The 24,246-nt window shown below is 40.5% G+C and overlaps 1 protein-coding gene across 2 annotated transcripts in view; it reads left to right on the forward strand.

Moving 5' to 3' along the window:
- Positions 1-5,614: 5,614 nt before the first annotated feature.
- ANAPC1 (anaphase promoting complex subunit 1) overlaps positions 5,615-24,246 on the forward strand; it is a 121,419-nt gene continuing 102,787 nt past the window's right edge. Inside the window, exons 1-7 of one of the 2 annotated variants that reach the window (XM_030827304.1) lie at positions 5,615-5,866; positions 8,992-9,228; positions 10,864-11,025; positions 16,523-16,574; positions 16,776-16,876; positions 17,471-17,553; positions 22,078-22,151. In XM_030827304.1, the coding sequence (XP_030683164.1) occupies positions 9,016-9,228; positions 10,864-11,025; positions 16,523-16,574; positions 16,776-16,876; positions 17,471-17,553; positions 22,078-22,151 (685 nt within the window). In that variant the 5' untranslated portion in view covers positions 5,615-5,866; positions 8,992-9,015. The remainder of the gene's footprint in view (positions 5,867-8,991; positions 9,229-10,863; positions 11,026-16,522; positions 16,575-16,775; positions 16,877-17,470; positions 17,554-22,077; positions 22,152-24,246) is intronic. The other variant, XM_030827303.1, reaches the window with a different exon arrangement.

Consider the following 24,246-nt stretch of genomic DNA (forward strand, 5'->3'; position numbering starts at 1 on the left):
TGACAGCAAGCCAGTGATAAGCATTATTTCTATAGATTATAGATTAACTGAAAGTATTCCTTATGGGAAACAAAGGGATGCCTCGAAATAAAGGGATGGGCTCTGGCTACTTATCTGCAGCATGAACATGTCCTTAAGGCACAGATAGCTCATGCTATTGTTTGTGGTTTAAGTAAGTGGTTTTCTGCCCTGGGTGGGTCAGGTGTTCCTTGCCCTCATTCCGGTAAACCGACAACCTTCCAGCATGGGCGTCAAGGCCATCACGAGCATGTCACCTTGCTGCAGAGATTTTGTTTATGGCTAGTTTTGGGGCCAGTTTATGGCCAGATCTTGGGGCCTGTTCCCAATAGATGGCAGATGTAGAAGACTCCATTCAGCATGCTGAAGAACATACCAGAAGCACAGAGGTCTAAGTTTTGTAGTTTATTGGGAAACTGCACTTATAATTTATTGGGAAACCACATAATGCCTGTAAGCAACTCCATTTAGCTTCTTGAGCAAAATACAGTAGTCTAAGTGCTTTGTCTTTGTAGTTTTTGAGGAATTGAGATGGCGCATACAAAAGGATTCCATTCTACCTGCCAAAGCCATCTTGGAAATAAGTTTCTTCTTCTTATAGTTTGTTGGAGAAATGGAGATGGTACATCTAAGAGATTCCATTTGCTGCACAACACGCTGAAATTAGAGGTCTGGCTCTTGTCATTTCCTGGGAATGGCTGGTGATTTGGTGAACTGTCAGGTGGTAGACAACAGGAAATCAACTGTTAATAATTTTTTTTTTTTTTTGAGACAGAGTCTTGCTCTGCCCAGGCTGGAGTGCAGTGGCAAGATCTCAGCTCACTGCAACCTCTGCCACGTGGGTTCAAGCGATACTCCTGTCTCAGTCTCCCGAGTAGCTGGGACTACAGGCACGAGCCACTATGTCCGGTTAAATTTTTAGTAGAGACGGGGTTTCACCATGTTGGCTAGGCTGGTCTCGAACTCCTAAGGTCTCGAACTCCTAATCTCTGGTGATCTGCCACCTTGGTCTCCCAAAATGCTGGGATTACAGGCATGAGCCAATGCACTGAGCTCAATAATGATTTTTTTTTTTTTTTTTTTTTGAGACGGAGTCTCCTCTGTCACCCAGGCTGGAGTGCAGTGGTGCGATCTTGGCTCACTGCAAGCTCCTGGCATTCTTTATGGTTATTTGTCTTGTTTGCTTGCCACTAGGAGCACAATTATGTCAAAGAAAAAAAGAAAGGAGAAAAGGAAGGCAGGAAGGAAGGGAGGAAGGGGAAAAAATTTTAAAAAAAATGTGTGTTCATGATGGAGCTGCTGCTAGATTGGTGAGTTTTTGAGTTCTGAATTTCCTTTGGACCTGTGGCTGAAGTTGTAAAACCTAAGCTTGTGGCTGTTTTTGTGTGTAAAAATTAAAAATAAAAAGCCTTTTCCCTTCCTCATAAAAGCAAGGTATAGTAATTAATCTTTTATAATAGCTTGTTTGTAACTCTTTCTGTGTGTTTCTCAACTTTTGGAGATAGATAGGTCACAAACCTATATGTGCCATCTAAGGGTATCTAGTGTAGACACACAGAATTTTTTTTTTTTTTTGAAACGAAGTCTCGCTCTTGTCCCCCAGGCTAGAGTGCAATGGCGCCATCTCGGCTCACTGCAACCTCTGCCTCCTGGGTTCAAGCAATTCTCCTGCCTCAGACTCCTGAGTAGCTGGGATTACAGGCGCCTGCCACCGTGCCTGGCTAATTTTTTTTTTTTTTTTTTTTTTGTATTTTTAGTAGAGACGGGGGTTTCACCATGTTGGCCAGGCTGGTCTCAAACTCCTGACCTCAGGTGATCCACCCGCCTTGGCCTCCCAAAGTGCTGGGATTACAGGTGTGAGCCACCGTGCCCAGCCTTTTTTTTTTTTTTTTTAATTACAGTTCTTAACTTCCATAAATACCTAAAAGGGGAAAATAAATTTGAGAACATGAAAGAGAGGTTAATAAATAGCCAAATATGTCAACCATTGAAAGGACACCTATTTTTTTTTTAAGATTAAACCACTGATTTGCAACTTTTATTGAAATAAATGTCATTTGTTAAAAACAAGGTTAATTTTTTAACTTGATCTCAACTTGTTTTTTTAGTAGCAGTTAAATTTTTACATAAAACATTGCAAAACTTCAACTAAAGGCTGGGCGCAGTGGCTCACGCCTGTAATCTCAGCACTTTGGGAGGCTGAGATGGGCAGATCACGAGATCAGGAGATCAAGACCATCCCGGCTAACACGGTGAAACCCCGTCTCTACTAAAAATACAAAAAATTAGCCAGGCGTGGTTGGTGGGTGCCTGTAGTCCCAGCTATTCGGGAGGCTGAGGCAGGAGAATGGCGTGAACCCAGGAGGCAGAGCTTGCAGTGAGCAGAGATAGTGCCACTGCACTCCAGCCTGGGCGACAGAGTGAGACTCCGTCTAAAAAAAAAAAAAAACCGTGTGTGGATATCATTTTTAATGGAATGACTCTGTATTGTAACCATTGCTGAACTATTGCTTTTTCTTCTGCAGTACTCCCCAGCAAATATTCTTTGTTAGCTTGCTTGACTAGATGAGCTGCTATAGTGGTCAATCCTGTTAGACTTGGACCACTGTTTGTTTGAAGAACCGGAATCTGTCACTCGCCCTGAGCACTTTATTTATTATTGCCCTTACTCAGTCCCAGGGACTTCTCCAGTAGTGACAACTTGGCAGCTGCCGCCATCTTCTGGCGGTAGCTCCTGGAAGAGACCAACGTTTAACTTTTTGAGAACCTGTCAAACTGTTTTACCAAGCAGCTGCACCATTTTACATTCCCATCAATTATGTACAAGGGGCCAAATAACTCCAAATCTTCATAAACACTTGTTATTGTCTGTCTTTTTGATTATAGCTATCCTACTGGGTGTGAAGTGGTTTTGGCTTATATTTCCCTAATGACTAATGATGTTGGTCATCTTTTATCGTCCTTTTTGGCCACTTGTATATTTTTGGGAAAATGTCTGTTCAAATCCTCTGCCCATTTTTAGATTGGGTTGTCTTTTTATGTCGAGTCGTAAGACTTCTTCACTATTCTGGATAACAGACTCTTATCAGATTATTTGCAAATCTTTTCTCCCATTCTGTGAGTTGTCTTTTCACTTTCTTGACAATACCTTTGAAGCACAAAATTTAAAACTTTTCTCCAACTTATCAATTTTTTTCCTAGGTTCCTTGTGCTTTAGGTACCATATTTAAGACATCATTGCCTAATCCAAGGTTATGAAGATTTATAGCTATGTTTTCTTCTAAGTGTATAGCTTTACTCTTATTTTTATTTTTATTTTTTTGAGACGAAGTCTTGCTCTTGTACCCCAGGCTGGAGTGCAATGGCGTGATCTCGACTCACTGCAACTGCCGCCTCCCAGGTTCAAGTGATTCTCCTGTCTCAGCCTCCTGAGTAGCTGGGATTACAGGCGCCTGCCACCACGCCTGGCTATTTTATTTATTTATTTTTTTGTATTTTTAGTAGAGACGGGGTTTCACCATGTTGGCCAGGTTGGTCTTGAACTCCTGACCTCAGGTGATCCGCCCGCCTTGGTCTCCCAAAGTGCTGGGATTACAGGCGTGAGCCACCGCGCCCGGCAGCTTTACTCTCATATCTGGGTCTTTGATGCACTTTAATTTTTGTATATGGTGTGTAGTATGAATCAAGATTCATTTTTTTCCATATGAATATACAAATATTGCAACACTAACTGTTGAAAAGGTGCTTCCCTCCTTCATTTGCTTTTGCAAGTTTGTAAAACAACAACAAAATCAGTTGGCCTCACTCTGTAACTGAGGGCTGCACATATTGTCTTCCTTCCAAAGAGTACAATATGGAAAGTGGGGAAATGTAACATCATAGTAGAGAAATCTGACAAACACTATTTCAGGTGATCAAGGTTGACATCAGCAGTGATAAGTGATGCTGTTGATAAGTACCTTTGATATGATGTGATGAAAATGACACTTTATGATCTTCCTTCCCAAAATCCATATCCCCAGGCTAATCATGAAGAAACATCAGACAAATTTCAGTTAAGGGATATCCTACAAACTAATGCAGTGGCTTACTCCTGGAGTCCCATCTGCTTGGGGGGGTTGAAGCAGGAGGACTGCTTGAGCACAGGAGTTCAAGGTCGCAGTGAGCTGTGTTTGTGCCCATGCACTCTAGCCTAGGCAACACAGCAAGACTCTCTTAAAAAAAACTGAATAAAGTATGAATTTTAATTACTAATAATGTGTTGATATTTCATTAATTTTAACAAATATACTATACTAATGTAAAATACTAATAACAGGGAAACTGGATGTAGAAACTGGGTATAGGGTATGTGGGAAATTTTTGGACTATCTGCAGTTTTTCTGTAAATCTAAACTTAAAAAAAAAAAAAGTCTAAAATATTGGCCGGGCGCAGTGGCTCACGCCTGTAATCCCAGCACTTTGGGAGGCCGAGGCGGGAAGATCACGAGGTCAGGATTTCGAGACCAGCCTGGCCATCGTGGTGAAACCCTGTCTCTACTGAAAATACAAAAATTAGCTGGACGTGGTGGCGGGCGCCTGTAATCCCAGCTTCTCAGAAGGCTGACGCAGGAGAATCGCTTGAATCCGGCCGGCAGAGGTTGCAGTGAGCCGAGATCACGCCACGGCACTCCAGCCTGGGCGACAGAGCGAGACTCTGTCTCAAGAAAAACACACACACACACACACACACGCAAACAAAAGTTTAAAATATCAATTAGGTATATTTGTATTTATTTAACTTTGTTTCATGAATCTTTGTTTCTAACCTTTCTCCTATAACCCATTCTTTTTTTTTTTTTTTTTTGAGACAAGGTCTTGCTCTGTTGCCCAGGCTGGAGTGCAGTGGCGCGATCATAGCTCACTGTGGCCTCAAACTCCCGACTCAAGTGATCCTCCAGACTCCCAAGCAGCTGGGACTACAGGTGCGCACCACGCCGCCAAGCTAATTTTTAAAATTTTTCTTTTGTGGAGACAGGGTCTCGCTATATTGCCCAGGCTGGTTTCAAACTCTTGGGCTCCAGCTATCCTCTCACCTCGCCTCCCAAAGTGCTGGGATTACAGGCGCGAGTGGCCGCTGGGGTTCTTAATTTGGGTCTTTGAATCGCCTCAAAGTGTCTCTGAATCTGGGAATTGCAAGCAATGTTTCTGTGAGGACCTTCACACAGTTCATCGACTCTTCGAAGAGTATGGACCGAAAAAGGAATAGGGCACTCACTGCACGTAGAGAAAATCAGCAACCCCTGTTCCCCACCCTCAGCCTGAGGTGCCTACTTCCACGTGGGGTCAGGAGGCGGAAGCGAAACCAGAAGAAAAAACCCTGAGATCTATAAGGCAGTTCAGGTCCCTAGTGACATGAGCTAAAGAGAACTTGGACGCCAGGAGGATCCCATCACTGTACGGACTGTAGCAGACAGAATCCGGCTTCGGGGTTCGGATCAGTCGCACGGAAGGTGGAAATAGCCCACAAGTTCTACCCTGCCTCGGTCTTCCCGCAACAGCGCAGGCGCCAGGACTGCTAGGACGCCGCGCGCCTCTCGCGATGCCCCGCCCCGGCGCGAGGCAAGACGGGAAAGTCAAGATGGACGCGTCCATTTGAACGTCTCGCACGCCTTCCTGCCATTAGCATTCGAGCCCGCTGCTGTTTCCCGTTCTTCCTCCAGAATAGGGGAGGGAGAGGGAATGAGAAGCTGCCGCGGCCGAAGAGTCACTGTGACGGACCCCGCCGCTGTCCTCGGGCCTCCTCGGCCCCTGCGCCTCCGGGGAGCAGCCGGGGCTCGCCGCGCCTGACGCGTCCGGAGTTACACAGGTGCGGGCGCCGGACCGCAGCACTTGGTGGTCTGTCGCGCGCCGCGTGACTCTCGCACCCGTCCCGAGGCCGATCCAACCCCTGATGGCCGTAGGTCTGGAAACCCGGGGGACTGGGAACCCGAGGGAGGGCCTTGAGCGTGCCCCGGGGCTGAGGGGGTTCCTGGCCTGCGGGCTGGGGTGCTCCTTCCGGCTCACTGGTCGCCAACCTCTTTCCTGAGCTGTGCGCAGCATCCCATGTGCAGCCTCAGCTTCTAGACTGGCCTCCAGCCCCTCTGAGCTGATTTTCTGAGCCTCGGGCTCTCAGCCTGTTTTCACCGTCCTCTAGAACGGCTGGGGAAGGTCTTGTGGAGACTGAAGCTCCCGTTAGTGTGAATTGGGTCTCTTTTTTTTTTGGCAGGGTAGTGTTTGTCTGTAGGAATCATTGCTGATACTGTTATTTATAAAATGTGAATTTAATAGTATTTTTATGTGTAGCTGTTTATGTTGCACCTAACAAGTAAAAACATTTCTAAAAGTTTGGGGTACTGAAAAAGTATTAAATATGTGGCATTAATCGGTACAAAATGATAAATAATTCTTTAACAATTCTGTAGTTTTCTCTCAAAGTTATAAGAAAATAACATAAAATTGCAGAACTAAAGTTTCATAAAGTCAAAAGTTCGTTGATGTTGGTTATTCTGTTGAATAAAATATAGGAAGACCAGCTGAATTTTGAATTTTGTTTTCTTTTAAGGTTTTTTTGTTGTTGTTGTTGTTGGGTTCTTTTTTTTTTTTTTGAGGAGGAGTCTTGTTCTGTCTCCTAGGCTGGAGTGCAGTGGCGCCATTGCGGCTCACTGTAACCTCCGGCTCCCGTGTTCAAGCAATTCTCTGCTTCAACCTCCCAAGTAGCTGGGATTACAGGCGCCTGCCACCACGTCTGGCTAATTTTTGTATTTTTAGTAGAGATGGGGTTTCACCATCTTGGTCAGGCTGGTCTTGAACTCCTGACCTAGTGATCCGCCCGTCTCGGCCACCCAAAGTGCTGGGATTACGGGCGTGAGCCACCAAGCCCTGCCCCTTGTAAGTTTTATAAGGCACTTTTTACTTGTGTTCCAAGTTCAAGTGTCCCTGTACTCATTTATTTCTAGCAGGAGGAAAAACAAAACTTGTGTCATGTTTTGTGACATAATTGTATCCAGAATAACTGTTTTTTTTTTTTTTTTGAGATGGAGTTTCGCTCTTGTCCCCCAGGCTGGAGTACAATGGCGCAATCTCGGCTCACTGCAACCTCTGCCTCCCAGGTTCAAGCGATTCTCTTGCCTTAGCCTCCCAAGTAGCTGGGATTACAAGCGCCCACACCATGCCCGAGTAATTTTGTGTGTGTGTGTGTGTGTGTGTGTGTGTGTGTGTGTGTGTGTGTGTTTAGTAGAGACAGGGTTTGACCATGTTGGCCAGGCTTGTGTCAAACTCCTGAGCTCAGGTGATCCTCCCACCTCAGCCTCCCAAAGTGCTGGGATTACAGGCGTGAGCTATCGCGCCCGGCCAAGAATAACATTTAATTCACAGCAAAATAACTTTGTGGCTTTGGAGGAGCTGCAAAGGAACTACATAGGCTTTGGGTGTTTGTGTAACCATATAGGTCTCTTGCTCTATGAGCAGCAAGTCAATACACGGAAACAACGGGGATTGCAGCAGATAAAGTATTTTACTTGCAGGGCCACCGTACTAGGAGACTGAGGAAACTTCAAGTCAGCCTCCCCAAAGAGTTATGGTCTAGAGGTTTTTTGGTTTTTTTGGTTTTTTTTTGAGACAGAGTCTTGCTCTGTTGTCCAGGCTGGAGTACAATGGCATGATCTCGGCTCACTGCAACCTCCGCCTCCTGGGTTCACGCCATTCTCCTGCCTCAGCCTCCCGAGTAGCTGGGACTACAGGTGCCCGCCACCAAGTCCAGCTAATTTTTTGTATTTTTAGTAGAGCTGGGGTTTCACCATGTTAGCCCGGATGGTCTCGATCTCCTGACCTGGTGATCCGCCTGCTTCGGCCTCCCACAGTGCTGGGATTACAGGCATGAGCCACCGCGCCCGGCCCAGAGGTTTTAAAGAGAGGGTAGTGGGCTAAGGTATTGATTGGTCAGAGAATGAAGGATGAAGTCACAGGACAGAGAGATAAACCACATTCTCATGCTAATGTGGTTCCTTGATGGGGTCTTAAGACTAGCTTGCATCATCTCAAAAGTCTTAGGCTCCTAACATGAAAAATGCTATGTATAGGAACATGGTATGTATAAGCAGGTACAGGAAAGTGGATCAAAGGGCAATCTAATTATGCTTATCTGTACTTTTGTCTAAAGCCTGGCTGCTTCCTAACCTTGTGATGAAGGCTTTAACAGTTCATCCACATTTTTTTAGTAATAAACTGTACTATAATAGATTAATAATTAGATTAATTAGATGTAATAATTAATTAAAATCTAGTACCCTTAAATCTACAAGCATAACTGTTCCATGGCTAGAGTTATTCATGCCTCAGTTCTTTGGGTTTCGACCAATAATTGAAATTGATCGTAGTTATATATTTAGGTGGGATTGGGGGTGTCATAGCTACTTATGACATTTGATAACTTATGTCTTTTGTAGATTGGTCAGCTGAAAGCAGTTCAACCTCTGATGAATTAGAGTAATATGTGGTTTTTTATAGTTTTATTCCAATATGACAATGATCCCTTAGATGTACTTTTCAAATGAGGTTCTGGCATCTAACCAGAAATGACTTCAAATGTTGAGAAGCCATGTAGTTATGGGACTATAGAATACAACTTGTCTAAATACTTCATATATAAAGTATGGAAAAATTAGCGTATAGTAGTAGGAAACACAGGATAGGTGGTGCGGGACATAAGTACTTGTTGCATCTCAGTGATTTCCTATAGTGGTAACTGTCACTCTGTGACTAAAATGTGATAATTGCAACTGTCTGAAAGAATCAGATCTAGAATGCCCTTTTATGTTATGACCAACTTATATACTTACCAATCTGATATAATTACTTAACACCTATGTAAGGATTAATGACTTGTGTGTTTATGGTATTTTTATTCTAGTTTTGAGTCTGGAAGCTGACCAGAATGTGTTTGAATTCATACAGAAATAATGTTGATATTTGGAACCCATGTCGAACTACTATGAAGAAAGGGCAACGATGATTGCAGCCAGGGATTTGCAGGAATTTGTTCCTTTTGGTCGAGACCACTGCAAGCACCACCCTAATGCTTTGAACCTTCAACTTCGCCAGCTGCAGCCAGCTTCTGAATTATGGTCTTCTGATGGTGCTGCTGGCTTGGTGGGATCCCTTCAGGAGGTTACAATCCACGAGAAACAGAAGGTTCTATTGCGTTTCCCATTGTGTTTTTGAAATGTAGAGTGATATAATCTACTTGTAATTTAAGGCTACTGAGATGTAACTGAGAGATCGGTGTGATGCCACATCTAGGGTAAAGTTAAGGTGTGGTAATTTCAATAAATGTTGAAAATAATGACTTTATTACATTGTCATAGTGACTTATTTAGATACCCTCTATAACTTGTGGTTTTACTTATTTTTTATTAATTTTTTTGTTTGAGGTGGAGTTTTGCTCTTTTTGCCCAGGCTGGAGTGCAGTGATGCGATCTCGGCTCACTGCAACCTCTGCCTCCTGGGTTCAAGTGATTCTCCTGCCTCAGCCTCCCGAGTAGCTGGGATTACAGGCATGCACCACCACCCCTGCTGATTTTGTATTTTTAGTAGAGAGAGGGTTTCTCCATGTTGGTCAGGCTGGTCTTGAACTCCAGACCTTAGGTGATCCACCCGCCTTGGCCTCCCAAAGTGTTGGGATTACAGGCATGAGCCACTGTGCCCGGCCCACTTTTGGTTTTATAATGTGAGTCAGGTTCAGTAGTATGATTGTCGTCCATTTTAAACCTTTTTCTTTTCACTTAGTATGTGGGGACCAGATTTCATGTTATTTAATGATTAAGTGGTAGAGATTAGAAGTAGTCCCTGCTGCAGAAGATTTACATGTTTCTAAAGGAGAGAAGAAATGCCACAAAAGTAGGTAGAGTAATAGTTTTTTTTTTTCCTGAGACGGAGTTTCACTCTTATTGCCCAGGCTGGAGTGCAATGGCACAATCTCAGCTCACCGCAACCTCTGCCTCCTGGGTTCAAGCGATTCTCCTGCCTCAGCCTCCCGAGTAGCTGAGATTACAGGCATGTGCAACCATGCCCAGCTAATTTTGTATTTTTTTAGTAGAGGCGGGATTTCTCCATGTTGGTCAGGCTGGTCTCAAACTCCAGACCTCAGGTGATCCACCTGCCTCAGCTTCCCAAAGTGCTGGGATTACAGGCGTGAGCTACCACACCCGGCCAGTAATAGTTCTTAAGTAGGGGAATGAGATGTGTGTGTGTGTCAGAAAATGAATCCCTCCTGCCTTATTCCATTGTCATATCCCTTCAGGATACCAAAATCTCAGGGAGGGAAAGCCTATGTAGTTACAAATGGAAACTTCTCTTTCTTCCATTCATTTTGGTGGGTGGGACAAAGGAAAAGAAGGTGAATATATGTGTGACTGCGAAGCAGGAAGTCTGCATTTGTGCGTAAATTCCCTGAGTGATTCCCATGTGCACCTCACTGTCCTTTCCCTACCCTACCTCATATACTTAATATGTCTTTTTAGTCTCCCAAGCATGTGATTTGACTTTTGGAATTACAGAGAAGGTGTACTTTTTGTTTGTTTTTGTTTTTGGCTGAGTAATATAGAGGAATAATATAAAACATTCAATATAGAGAATTATTGAGTAAATTCTTCGTGTAATTCTGTAATGTAATGCATATATCCACATCCTCTGTTAATCAGTATACCAAACTTTGTAGGAGTTGTGTTTGAATTGAGTCTTACTCCATGGGCAAATAAATTTTGTTCCAGATTTTTGAAGAACAAAAAAAGAGTGCTTGAATATGTTTTACATGTGTTAATTTTTAAGGAAAGCTGGCAGTTAAGGAAAGGAGTAAGTGAAATTGGAGAAGACGTGGACTATGATGAGGAACTCTATGTTGCTGGAAATATGGTGATATGGAGCAAAGGAAGTAAAAGCCAGGCGTTGGCAGTTTATAAAGCGTTTACAGTTGACAGTCCTGTTCAGCAGGTGAGTTGATGTGAATTTTAGCATTTGATTCACTATTTAATGCAATTAAAAAAAGTTTTGTTTTAAAATTTAACAGAAATGATAAAACCAGCATAATGATCTCAGCAACTGGGTGTACGTTGTTACATGACATAATGTAATGTGAAGATAATGGCAGGAAAATAAAAATTTAATTTTATTTTATATATCATCACTTTTTTTACACCTTGCTTTGTCACTTTAATGATAATCTTTAAACACTCTGTCCTTATGTAATTCAATTTGTTATTGCCAGCAAAAACCTATAAAACATTAAGGGTACAGAAATATTTTAACACATGATTATTATAATTGATTGCAAAGATTTGAATAAATAAAAATTGTGGGATTCATAATGGTAGAGAGAAAGGAAAAAATCTGCTTTGCAACCATTGCAGTTGGCTGTTACAACTAACTGTTCTGAAAGTTGATAATGAAAGGGAAAGAATTAAGCGTTTGCCATATTTTTTCAGGAAGACATGCAGTTCATCTCCATTTGATGAAGGAAAACTCTTACTTAGAGAAGAATGCTAGCTAATAAATGTAAAAGGAATTGTAGAATTAGAATATCACCATTTTGTAACCTCCAGTGCAATAACTGATTCAAACAAGGATTGTAAATGCATACTAACACTGTTGGTTGAAAGAATATTACCATGGCACCAACATATCACCCTGTGGATTACCTGGTAAATGTGAAGGAACAAATGTACCTCTACTTTGGAGTTATTTGTCAGTCTCCACCTCAATCAAGTGATTGAGTTTAGCATAATTAATAGTGACATGAAGGAATATTATATGCTTCTAGCTGTAATACAGAATGAAGTACATGATGTCATCTAAGTTTTCTTCCCAAAAATATGAATATTTAGACCTAACTTCCTGTTTATAGGAAATATAGGCAATAGAGAATTATATTTTAAAATACCATGAGATAAGGAAATGGATGAGATAGGAATGGCTAAAGCTTTATTATTATTGTTGTTGTTTATTTATTTATTTGTTTTTTGAGATGGAGTCTTGCTCTGTCACCCAGGCTGGAGTGCAGTGGCATGATCTCGGCTCACTGCAAGCTCTGCCTCCCGGGTTCATGCCATTCTCCTGCCTCACCCTCCCGAGTAGCTGGGACTACAGGTGCCTGCCACCACGCCCAGCTAATTTTGTTTTTATATTTTTAGTAGAGCTGGGGTTTCACTGTGTCAGCCAGGATGGTCTCGATCTCCTGACCTTGTGATCTACCCACCCACCTCAGCCTCCCAAAGTGCTGGGATTACAGGCGTGAGCCTCCATGCCCAGCCAAGCTTGATAATTATTAAAACTGGCTGATGGGGATTCATTATCCTATTCTGTTTACTTTGTATTTATTTGAAATTTTCCATTATAAAAAGTTTATAGTCTACATTCTGGTTTCTTTAAAAAAGTCATGGAGAAAGAAAAAAAGGTGGAGACTGTTCTACATTGAAAGAGACTAAAGAGACATCACCAAATGCAGTATTTTTTGAACCTTGTTAAATGAACTTTGATTGAGTCCTGGTTTTAGAAAACTAGCTAAAAAGATATTTTTGGGGAAAATTTGGGAAAGTTGAAAATTACTGGCCAGTAGCTGATTTAGAGAAGTATTATTTTTTTCTTAGGGATGATGATTTTATGGTTTTATAGGAGAACATCTTTATTTTTAGAAAAGGCATGGTGAAGTATTTAGGGGTGAAATGTCATGATGTGTGTGCAGTTTATTTTTAGACAGTCAGCATTCCCATTCCAAAAATCCCATATGTACACAAATGCACACACACAAACAAATATGGCAAAATTTTCATGATTGTTGGATTTAGGTGAAATATGTTTGCTGCATTATTTCAACTTTTCTTACTGAAAACTTTTATAATAAAAAGTTGGAGGAAGAACTAATGCATTTATTATAGTTGAATTAGGGTTGACAAGAGGTTTTAGAGGCTTTGACTAATGTTAAGTTTCATTTTTGTAAATGCTGAAATCTTTGTATCTGGACACTGCTTCCTCCCACTCCTCCCACCTGCCATTTACTATTTCCTGATGAGTACCGTATACTAACTATTTATTGGAAAGGATAAACTGAATCATTATTCCAACATTTGAGGGCATATGTAAAAGCGTTTGTGTCCTGGTGTGTTGAAGCCAGTGATCTTTTTGATGGTAATTTTTTTCCCATATAATTCATATGGTTAGTATAGATGTGAAAAGTGCATTTGATGATATCCAGGTAGTTCTTTGCTTCTATATCTTCATCTTTATTTCTCCAAGAACAGTTGCCTATTTACTAGATTCTATGGAAGTGCAGTTAGATGTATTATCTCCTTTATCTTAAGATCACTTGTAAGTGTAATTGTAAGATTTGGAATTTCAGTCTTTTGATCTGGAAAATATATTGTTATTTAATCTTCTTGCTAATATGGAGAAAGATAATTCTAGTTTATGAAATAATATCAGGTATATGTGACTCAGATTTTATCTGTTCATTGTTTTACTTATCTTTTTTTTTTTTTTTTTTTTTTTTTTGAGACGGAGTCTTGCTCTGTCGCCCAGGCTGGAGTGCAGTGGTGCAATCTCGGCTCACTGCAAGCTCCGCCTCCCGGGTTCACGCCATTCTCCTGCCTCAGCCTCTCCGAGTAGCTGGGACTACAGGCGCCCGCCACCACGCCCGGCTAATTTTTTGTATTTTTTAGTAGAGACGGGGTTTCACCGTGGTCTCGATCTCCTGACCTTGTGATCCGCCCGCCTCGGCCTCCCAAAGTGCCGGGATTACAAGCGTGAGCCACTGCGCCCGGCCGTGTTTTACTTATCTTGCAAGTTTTTTTTTTTTTTTTGGTTGTTCTTTTTATTTTTTCATTTATTGTTTTTGTTTTTTAATAGAGGTGGGGGGTCTCACTATGTTGTCCAGGCTGGTCTTGAACCCCTGGGCTCTAGTGATCCTCCTGGCTTGGCCTCCTAAAGTGCTGAGATTACAGGTGTGAGCCACTGTGCCTGGTCTTCTGCAAGTATTTAGTCTCACTCTGTTTCAGACATTATGCTGGGGCTACAAAGGTGAATGTAGTTTCTGCCATTGAAGGACTCATAGCCTAGAAAGGAGAACAAACAGATCAACTGAAATGCTGTATTCTGAATGCTGTATAATAACTGCCTGTCCACAGAGTGATGAGAGCCTAAAGGACTGAGGGCCAAAGGGAGGGTTTTTCAAAGAAGATGCTATTTGTGTTATAAAATGGTGGCAGAAGGGCATTCTAGGCAGAGGAAATCACAGCAAAAAGAATTATGGAAAAAGATGACTTTTTAAACTTCAGAATGGCTGTACACAAAGTGTGGGTGTGGAGAGATGCAAGTGGATGCTGGCAGTATACAGACCAAAGGGCTTTGTATATAAACCAAGGAATTTGGATTTTAAACTGTGTGCTGAAGGGAGCCTGCCAAGGATATTAAAATGGAAGTGATTAATTTTGTGTTTTGAGAAGAGATTGCTTTGTTAGCAATATAGATATAGGATTGACTGGAGAGGAGGGAGACTGTTGTCAGGGGCACTATTTTGTGACTGTTCAGGTGAAAGATTGGTGCCTTGGCAAAGAAGAGGTGATAAAGCAGAGGGAGATATGGAAGGGGTTAGTGATCTCTTAGATATCAGGGATAAAAGAGATGTTAAAATATTTACTTTTAGAGGCTGAGAGGATGGGATTTCATGAAAGGAAGTTGAGACTGTAATCAGTGCATTGTAGATTTTGGACATTTCAGGTTGGAGCACAGCTCTCATGCATGGTTTTCTTCATGAATTTTCATTTCTTAACCATTAAAATCTCCCACAACTCAACAATAAAACAAACTACCCAATTAAAAAATTGGGCAGAAGGACTTAAATGGATATTTTTCTAAAGATGCATACATGGTCAATAAGCACATGAAAAGATGCTCAGCTTCAATAATCATTAGGCAAATGCAAATTACAACCACAGTGAGATACCACTTGACACTACTAGGTTGGCTGTTATTAAAGAAACATAACAAATGTTGGTGAGGATGTCCAGAAATTGGAACTCCTGTGCATTGCTGATGGGAATGTAACATAGCTGCTGTGGAAAAGTTTGGCGATTTCTCAAAAAGTTATACGTATAGCCAGGCATGGTGGTGCATACCTGTACTCCCAGCTGTTCAGGAGACTGAGGCAGGGGGGGTCACGTGAACCCAGAAGTTCTAGGCTGCTGTGAGCTAGAATCATGCCTTGCATTGCAGTTTGGGTGACAGAGTGAGACCCCATCTCTTAAAAGAAAAGTTATACGTAGAATTACCATTATGATCCAGCAGTTCCACTTCTAGATATATGCACAATTGAATTGAGAACAGGGACTCATAGATACTTGTACACCAGTGTTTCCAGCAGCATTATTTATGATAGCCAAAAGGTAGAAACAACCCATATCCATTGACAGATGAATGGATAAACAAATGTGGTATATGCTAACAGTGGAATATTGTTTAGCTTTAAAAAGGGATAAAATTCTGATACATGCCATAACATGGATGAACCTTGAGAACATTATGTTAAGTGAAATAAAATAGATATAAAAGGACAAATGTTGTACAGTTTCACTTACATGAGATACCTAGCACAGGCCCTTTCATAGGGAAAGTGGAATAGAGGTTACCAGAGCTCAGGGCATTGGGAAATGGGGAGTTATTGTTTAATGGGCACGGAGTTTCTGTTTGAGATGAGGAAAAAGTTCTGGAAATATGTAGTATTGTACAAGCTCACAAATTGTACTAAGCTCGTCAATTTAATGTTAATGCCACTGAATTGTCTACTTAAAAATTGTTAAAATGTTAATTTTCATATTGTGTATATTTGACCACAGTTAAAAAAAAAACACAAAATGCTGTTAAATAATAAGTGATTGCCAAGTATGTCAGTTAAAGTTTAATAGCTTTTCCTAGTTTATATTTTGTAAGATGGGCTTTTAAGAAAGGGAGGAGTTAGTTTTTCTAAATACTTTTTCAAAAGTCAGTCTAGAGAGAGTCTAAGAATAAGATCAATTGTTTAATCTAGAGATTATAAAGTTTGAATAATCTTTAGTTTTGTATAGGATATAGGGTTTAGTATGGTTTGAGCCACTATTTGAATTTTTGCCGCAAAGTTTCTATCTGGTAGGTTTTTTGATTCTTGTCTTCTCTTTTTGTAAAATTTATTTTTTTAATTTAAAATTTTAATTCCTATGGATCTTTTCATAAAATTTAATGGTAAACGTATTTTGTCTTTCCTTATCATATTTATCATTTATTACTTTTCTTACTATTATTATTTCTTACTATTTTTTCTTATTCTTTTTGTTCCCATGATTGTACATGTTGAGTTGAGGAGGCAAAGTTATTACGTAGATGCTATTATTGTTTAGATGCCATTAGTTAATAGATGATTATTTAGATATAATTTTCTTAGGTAAGCATTTTGTTTTGATTTTAGGCATTGTGGTGTGACTTCATTATATCACAGGATAAGTCTGAAAAGGCCTACAGTAAGTTTCTTTTTGAAATTTTATTTTTCTTTTGATGATTCCAAATGTTTATCTCATTGTATTTTTCATTCAAATGAAGTAGCCACTAGTAATAGTGGTTTACCATAAGCATCTTTATATTGTGCATTAAACAATTTGTGCTGTTAGGATTGAACTTCTTTGGGGGAAAAAACACATAAGTCTTGTACCCTTTCTTTTCAGGTAGCAATGAAGTAGAAAAATGCATATGTATATTGCAAAGCTCATGTATTAACATGCATAGCATAGAAGGAAAGGATTACATAGCTTCCTTACCATTTCAGGTAAACAAATGTTTCAAATTTTGGGGGGTTTTGTTGGAGAACATTTTTGAATTAATTGGTTTTAGAGGCATGTCTTATGTCTCATGTTTCGTAGTAGTCAAAAATGTTATTTTTACTGAAAATAACTAAATTTTGGCAGCTTTAGTGGCTTACTATTTTTCTGTACTTTACAAAAAAATAAGTTATTTAATGAAGTGAATTAGGAAGTCTTCTGTGGTATGTGTTTGTTGGTTTAAATGATAGGTAAGAACTTTTGGTTATATTAAATAAGGCATATGAATAACACCAGTCTTTTTTTGTTACTCATCGTCTTTTTAATGCCTGGGGCTATTGTTAACACATTGTCATTTTGTTACTGATACTGGCCAGTGGCAGGAATTTCACATTGAACAACTCCTCTTTATTAGATTTGATTTTATCTTAGAGTTGCTTGTTTGTATTACTTTTTAAGAAAATACTGTATTTAATGATTATGTTACTTTGTAAAGCTATTACTAAATTGGAAAATAAAACATTCTGTAATGTTTCTTTAAAACATTTTATAAAGGGGTAGGTTCTCTTACTTCTGTCTTTTCCCACCCTTTTACCTGAAAGGTTGCAAATGTTTGGCCCACTAAATATGGATTGTTGTTTGAACGAAGCGCTTCTTCCCATGAAGTACCTCCAGGTTCACCCAGGTATTCATTTTGTTCACTTCAGAATATTACTGCTTGGGATTTGTGTGTGTGTGTTGGTTCTGAGGTTTATCTAAAAGTTTGAGATGATGATAATTTTCATGCTAACAGCATAGATATATGCCATTTTCTCTCATCTCAGTACAAGTTGAGTATCCCTGATCCAAAAATCTGAAATTCTCCAAAATCTGCAACTTGTTGAGCTCCAGCATGACACTCAAAGGAAATGCTTATTGGAGCATTTCAGGTTTTGGATTCTCAAATTAGGGTTGCTGTCATCAAAAAGATAACATGTCATGATCAAGTGGGTTTCGTCTCAGGGATGTAGGGATGGTTTAACATACACAAGTCAACAGATGTGACACATCACATAAACAGAATTAAAAATCATATGATCATCTCAATAGATGCAGAAAAAAGCATTGGATAAAATTCAGCATCCCTTGATGATAAAAACAAACTAGGCATAGAAGGGAATTACCACAAATTAATAAAAGTCATATACAACAAACCCACAGCCAACATCATACTGAATGGGGAAAAGTTGAAAGCATTCCCCCTGAGAACTGGAAGAAGACAAAGATGCCTATTTTCACCACTTCTATTCAGCGTAGTACTGGAAGTTCTGGCTAGAGCAATCAGGCAAGAGAAAGAAATAAAGGACATCCAGATTTGAACAGAGGAAGTCATACTATCACTATTTGCTGATGATATGATTATATACCTAGAAAACCCTATAGACTCCTCCAAAAGACTCCTAGATTTGATAAATAAATTCAGTAAAGTCTCAGATTACAAAATCAATGTACACAAATCAATAGCACCGCTATACAACAACAATGACAAAGCTGAAAATCAAATCAAGAACTGAGTCTCTTTTTTTTTGAGATGGAGTTTTGCTCTTGTTGCCCAGTCTGGAGTGCAATGGCATGATCTCGGCTCACCACAACCTCTGCCTCCCAGGTTCAAGTGATTCTCCTGCTTCAGCCTCCTGAGTAACTGAGTAATGGGCATGCACCACCACGCTAATTTTTTGTATTTTTAGTAGAGACGCGGTTTCTCCATGTTAGTCATGCTGGTCTCGAACTCCCAACCTCAAGTGATCCGCCCACCTTGGCCTCCCAAAGTGCTGGGATTATAGGCATGAGCCACCGCACCTGGCCAAAAATTCAATCCCTTTTATAAGAGCAGCAAAAAGCCAAAAGCAAAAACCTATGAATATATTTAACCAAGGAAGTGAATCATCTCTATAAGGAGAACTACAAAACACTGCTGAAAGAAATCACAGATGACACAAACAAATGGTAACACATCCCATGATCATGGATTTGAAGAATCCATATTGTGAAAATGACCATACTGCCAAAAGCAATTATAGATTTCACTGTAATTCTCATCAAAATAAGATCATTTTTTATAGAATTAGAAAAAAACAATTCTAAAATTCATATGGAACCAAAAGAGCCCAAAATAGCCAAAACAATCCTAAGCAAAAAGAACAAATATGTAGCTATCACATATAGTACAAGGCTATAATTACCAAAACAGCATGGTACTGTTATAAAAAGAGGCACATAGACTGATGGAACAGAATAGAGAAACCAGAAATAAAGCCAAATACTTGTAATCAAGTATTTGATCTTTGACAAACAAGCATACAAAAACATAAATTGGGGGAAGGACATCCTATTTAGTAAATGGTGCTGGGAAAACTGACACCTTTTTTAGAAGAATTAAATTGGATTTTTTATCTCTCACCTTATACAAAAGTCAGTTCAAGAGGGATCAAAGACTTTAAGCCCTGAAACCATAAAAATTCTAGAAGATAACCTTGGAAAAACTCTTATGGACATTGGCCTAGGCAAGGAATTTATGACTAAAACACCAGAAGCAAATGCAACAAAAACAATAAATAAATGAGACCTGATTAAAATAAAAAGCTTCTGCACAGCAAAAGAAATGTCAGAATAGACAGATAATTCACACAGTGGGAGAAAATATTTGCAAACTATGCATGCAACAAAGCACTAGTATCCAGAATATATAAGGAACTCAAATTAGCAAGAAAAAAGCTCAAAAAGTGGGTAAAGGACGTGAGTAGGCAGTTCTCAAAAGAAGATATACAAATGGCCAATAAACATGAAACTGCTCAATATCACTAATCATCAGAGAAATACGAATTAAAACCACAGTGAGATATCACCTTACTCTTTAAGGAATGGCCATTATTAAAGAGTCAGAAAAACAATAGATGTTGGCATGGATGTGGTGGAAGGGGAATGCCTATACACTGCTGCTGGGAACATAATTAGTATGACATCTATGGAACACAGTATGGAGATTCCTTAAAGAACTAAAAGTAGATCTACTATTCAATCTAGCAGTCCCATTACTGGGTATCTACCCAAAGGAAAAAAAGTCATGAAAAAGATACATGCACATGTATGTTTATTGCAACACAATTCACAATTGCAAAGATAGGGAAGCAGCCTAAGTACCCATTGACCAATGAGTGAATAAAGAAAATGTATATATACACCATGGAATACTAATCAGCCATAATGAGGAAATGAAATAATGTCTTTTGCAGCAAGTTGGATGGAACTGGAAGCCATGATCCTAAGTGAAGTAACCCAGGAATGGAAAACCAAATACTGCATGTTCTCACTGCCAAGTGAGAGCTAAGCAAGGAGTATGCAGAGGCTGTATACAGAGTGTTATAATGGACTTCGGAGACTCAGAAGGAGGAGGGTGGGAAGAAGGTGTGGGATAAAAAAACTACATATTGCGTACAACATACACTACTCAGGTGACAGGTGCACTAAAATCTCAGAATTCACCACTATATAATTCTGTGTCACCAAAAGCCACTTGTATCCCCAAAAGAATTAGGGTTGCTCAACTGTTAGTGTAAGATAAATAATCCAAAACACTTCCAGTCCCAAGTATTTCAGTTAAGGGATACTCAGCCTGTATGTACACTCATGAGCTCTACGCACTTGGCACTTAATTAGCCTTTTTTCCCAATCCAAGTGGTAAAATTGAACATGCAAATAAATGGCTTCAAAAAAGATTTGACTGGGCGCAGTGGCACACGCCTGTAATCCCACCACTTTGGGAGGCCGAGGTGAGTGAATCACCTGAGGTCAGGAGTTTGAGACCAGCCTGCCCAACATGGCAAAACCCTGTCTCTACTAAAAATACAAAAAATTAGCCAAGCGTGGTGGCAGGCGCCTGTAATCCCAGTTACTTGGGAGGCTGAGGCAGGAGAATCGCTTGAACCTGGGAGATGGAGGTTGCAGTGAGCCGAGATCGCAGCACTGCACTCCAGCTGGGTGATGAGCGAAACTCCGTCTCAAAAAAAAAATAGATAACAAGATTCAGTTCTTAGCTCTGCCATTTTCTCATCGCGCTGCTTTGAGCAGATCATTAGTGCTTTCTTAGCTATAGTTTCCTTATGTATTACAGGAAATATTATCATTTACCTCTTAGGACTTATGCAAAGTTAAACTAGCTAAATGTATATAAGCTTTGACGCAGGGCCTAGTAGGTATTAAGTATGCAGCAAATGGTAGATGTTTATTAGCGGTGTGTTTATCTTGTCTCCCTATGAATTGTGAGCACACTGAAGGGCAGCAACATACAGCACCTGTCATGTTGTGGTGCAAGAGGTAGACACTTGCTAAGTCTTAAATAAATTGCTTATAGATTTGAATCTCTTTCTGCTTTGAAAGAAAGCCTGTCTTCGCTCTAAAAAAATAATTCCTTAAAAAATGTAGGCTTTTGGCCAGGTGCGGTGACTCATGCTTGTAATCCCAGCACTTTGGGAGGCTGAGGCAGGTGGATCACCTGAGGTCAGGAGTTCAAGACCAGCCTGGCCAACATGGTGAAACCCCATCTCTACTAAAAATACAAAAAAACTAGCTGGGCGTGGTGGTGTGTGCCTGTAATCCCAACTACTTGGGAGGCTGAGACAGGACAATCACTTGAACCTGGGAGGTGGAGGTTGCGGTGAGCCGAGGTCATGCCCCTGCACTCTAGCCTGGGCAACAGAGTGAGACTCCATCTCAAAAAAAAAAAAAAAAAGACTTTTAATTTACTTGAAGTAGTGTTTTTCTTCCTTTTTAAAAAAATGCATTCCTTTGTCAGCAGGTATGGGAGAATAAATTTCTTTCTTAGCTGCCAAAGACACACTGCCAGTAAGAGAGGTCAACAAAAAAAGACTGCTTTATGCACATTACTCCATTTGTTCTGTACTGTGATGACTGCTGTTTGCAGAAATTCCCTGGACTATGTTGATTTCCCTCTGTTTGTGCATTGATAGAATTACTCTAAGGGGAGAGATTTCTAGGAATGAAATAGAAGACAATGTGAAAAATAGTATGTACAAAGTTTAGAAGATTGCATTTTGAGATAGTAGGTTTCTAGTTGCTTGTGTAATCTGGAGATTTCTTTGCAATAGAAGTGCAAAATTTGTGCACAGACATACTCGTATTGGTAATTAATTGATTATTTGTTTATTGCTAGAGAACCTTTACCCACTATGTTCAGCATGCTGCACCCACTAGATGAAATAACTCCACTTGTTTGTAAATCTGGAAGTAAGTCTATTTCTATATTCTTTTAGATAAGCTCTTTTTTTTTTTTTGACTTTGGTGAGGGAGATTATAAAGGCGCTTATATGAAAACTGACATAAAAATAATGTAAACATTTTACAAAAATAACTTCTATTTTGAATTTCTCGAATATCATGGTATTAACTGCTCAACAGTTATTTTAGTAAAAATAAGGCATATAAATCAATGAGGAATACCGATATATTTATTAACCTACCTGTAGATGACTTTGTAAGTAAATGAATGATACTTGGATGAAGTAAAGTTTATTTTTTGTTGTTGTTTTGCGTTTTTTTTTTGAGAGAGGTCTTGCTCTGTGGTCCAGGCTGGAGTGCAGTGGCGCAATCTCAGCTCACTGTAACCTCTGCCTCCCGAGTTCAAGTGATTGTCCTGCCTCAGCCTCCTGAGTACCTGGGATTACAGGCACATGCCACCACGCCTGGCTAATTTTTTATATTTTTGGTGGAGACGGGGTTTCATCATGTTAGCCAGGCTGGTATTGAACGCCTGACTTCAGGTGATCCACCCACCTTGGCCTCCCAAAGTTCTGGGATTACAGGGGTGAGCCACCGTGCCCAGCTGCTTTTTATCTTCTATATTATATCTTGGCAAACTGCAGGCCATGGGCTAAATCTGGCCTGCAGCATGTTTTTGTAAAGCTTGTGAGCTAAGAATGGTTTTTTTTTTGTTTTGTTTTGTTTTTAAGACAGAGTTTTGCTCTTGTTGCCCAGACCAGAATACAATGGTTCGATCGTGGCTCACTGCAACCTCCGCCTCCTGGGTTCAAGCGATTATCTTGCTTCAGCCTCCGAAGTAGCTGGGATTACAGGCATGTGCCACCACACTCAGCTAATTTTGTATTTTTAGTAGAGACGTAGTTTCACCATGTTGGTCAGGCTGGTCTTGAACTCCAGACCTCAGGTGATCCACCCACCTCGGCCTCCCAAAGTGCTGGGATTACATCGTGAGCCACCGCACCCAACATAAGAATGGTTTTTACCTTTTAAAGGGTTGTAGAAAATAACAAAGATTATGTGATAGAGTCAGTATGTGGACAGCAAACTGCACTATTTAGTCTTTGATCTTTTACAGAAAGAGTTCAAATTTTATATTGTTACTAATTGCAGACAACCCGAATAAACATACTAGGGCCTGGGATTAAATGGCATGCAGCCTTTTTTTTTTTTTAAAGTACAATTTCCATTTTATTTTTTCTCTGGAGAATAGTCTGTCTTCAATCTTTTTATTTTTATTTTTTAGAGACGGAGTCTCGCTTTGTCACTGAGGCTGGAGTGCAATGGCATGATCTCGGCTCACTGCAGCCTCCACCTCCCAGGTTCAAGCAATTCTCCTGTCTCAGCCTCACTAGTAGCTGGGATTAGACATGTGCCATCATGCCCAGCTAATTTTTTGTATTTTAGTAGAGATGGAGTTTCACCCTGTTGCCCAGGCTGATCTCGAACTCCTGAGCTCAGGCAATCCACCCACCTTGGCCTCCCAAAGTGCTAGGATTACAGGCATGAGCTGCCGCGCCTGGGCTTGTCTTCAGTGTTTAAGGACTCAGCTCCTTACATGGGCTTTGGTGCGGGTTATGGGGCAGCACTACTCGAAGGTCTAAATCGGGGTGGGTGTGTTTGGTCCTTGTGGGCTTTACAAGATGGATTCCTGACGACTTTTCTGTGAATTGCACATCTCACACAGTAATTTAGCTTCACATACAGCTTGGGAAGCACATAGGCATTGAAGACACTCGCTTCAGAAATGTCCCTGACTGCTGCAGCCTCCACTACATTTCGAATGATGAATTTCTTTTTTTTTTTTTTTGAGACAGAGTCTCGCTCTCTTGCCCAGGCTGGAGTGCAGTGGTGTGATCTGGGCTCACTGCAAGCTGCACCTCCCGGGTTCACGCCATTCTCCTCCCTCAGCCTCCCGAGTAGCTGGGACTACAGGTGCCCGCCACCACGACCTGCTAATTTTTTTAATTTTAGTAGAGACGGGGTTTCACTGTGTTAGTTAGGATGGTCTCAATCTCCTGACCTCATGATCCGCCTGCCTTGGCCCACAAAGTGCTGGGATTAC

This window comes from Nomascus leucogenys, chromosome 14 (genome assembly GCF_006542625.1).
Source record: "Nomascus leucogenys isolate Asia chromosome 14, Asia_NLE_v1, whole genome shotgun sequence".
Taxonomy (NCBI): domain Eukaryota; kingdom Metazoa; phylum Chordata; class Mammalia; order Primates; family Hylobatidae; genus Nomascus; species Nomascus leucogenys.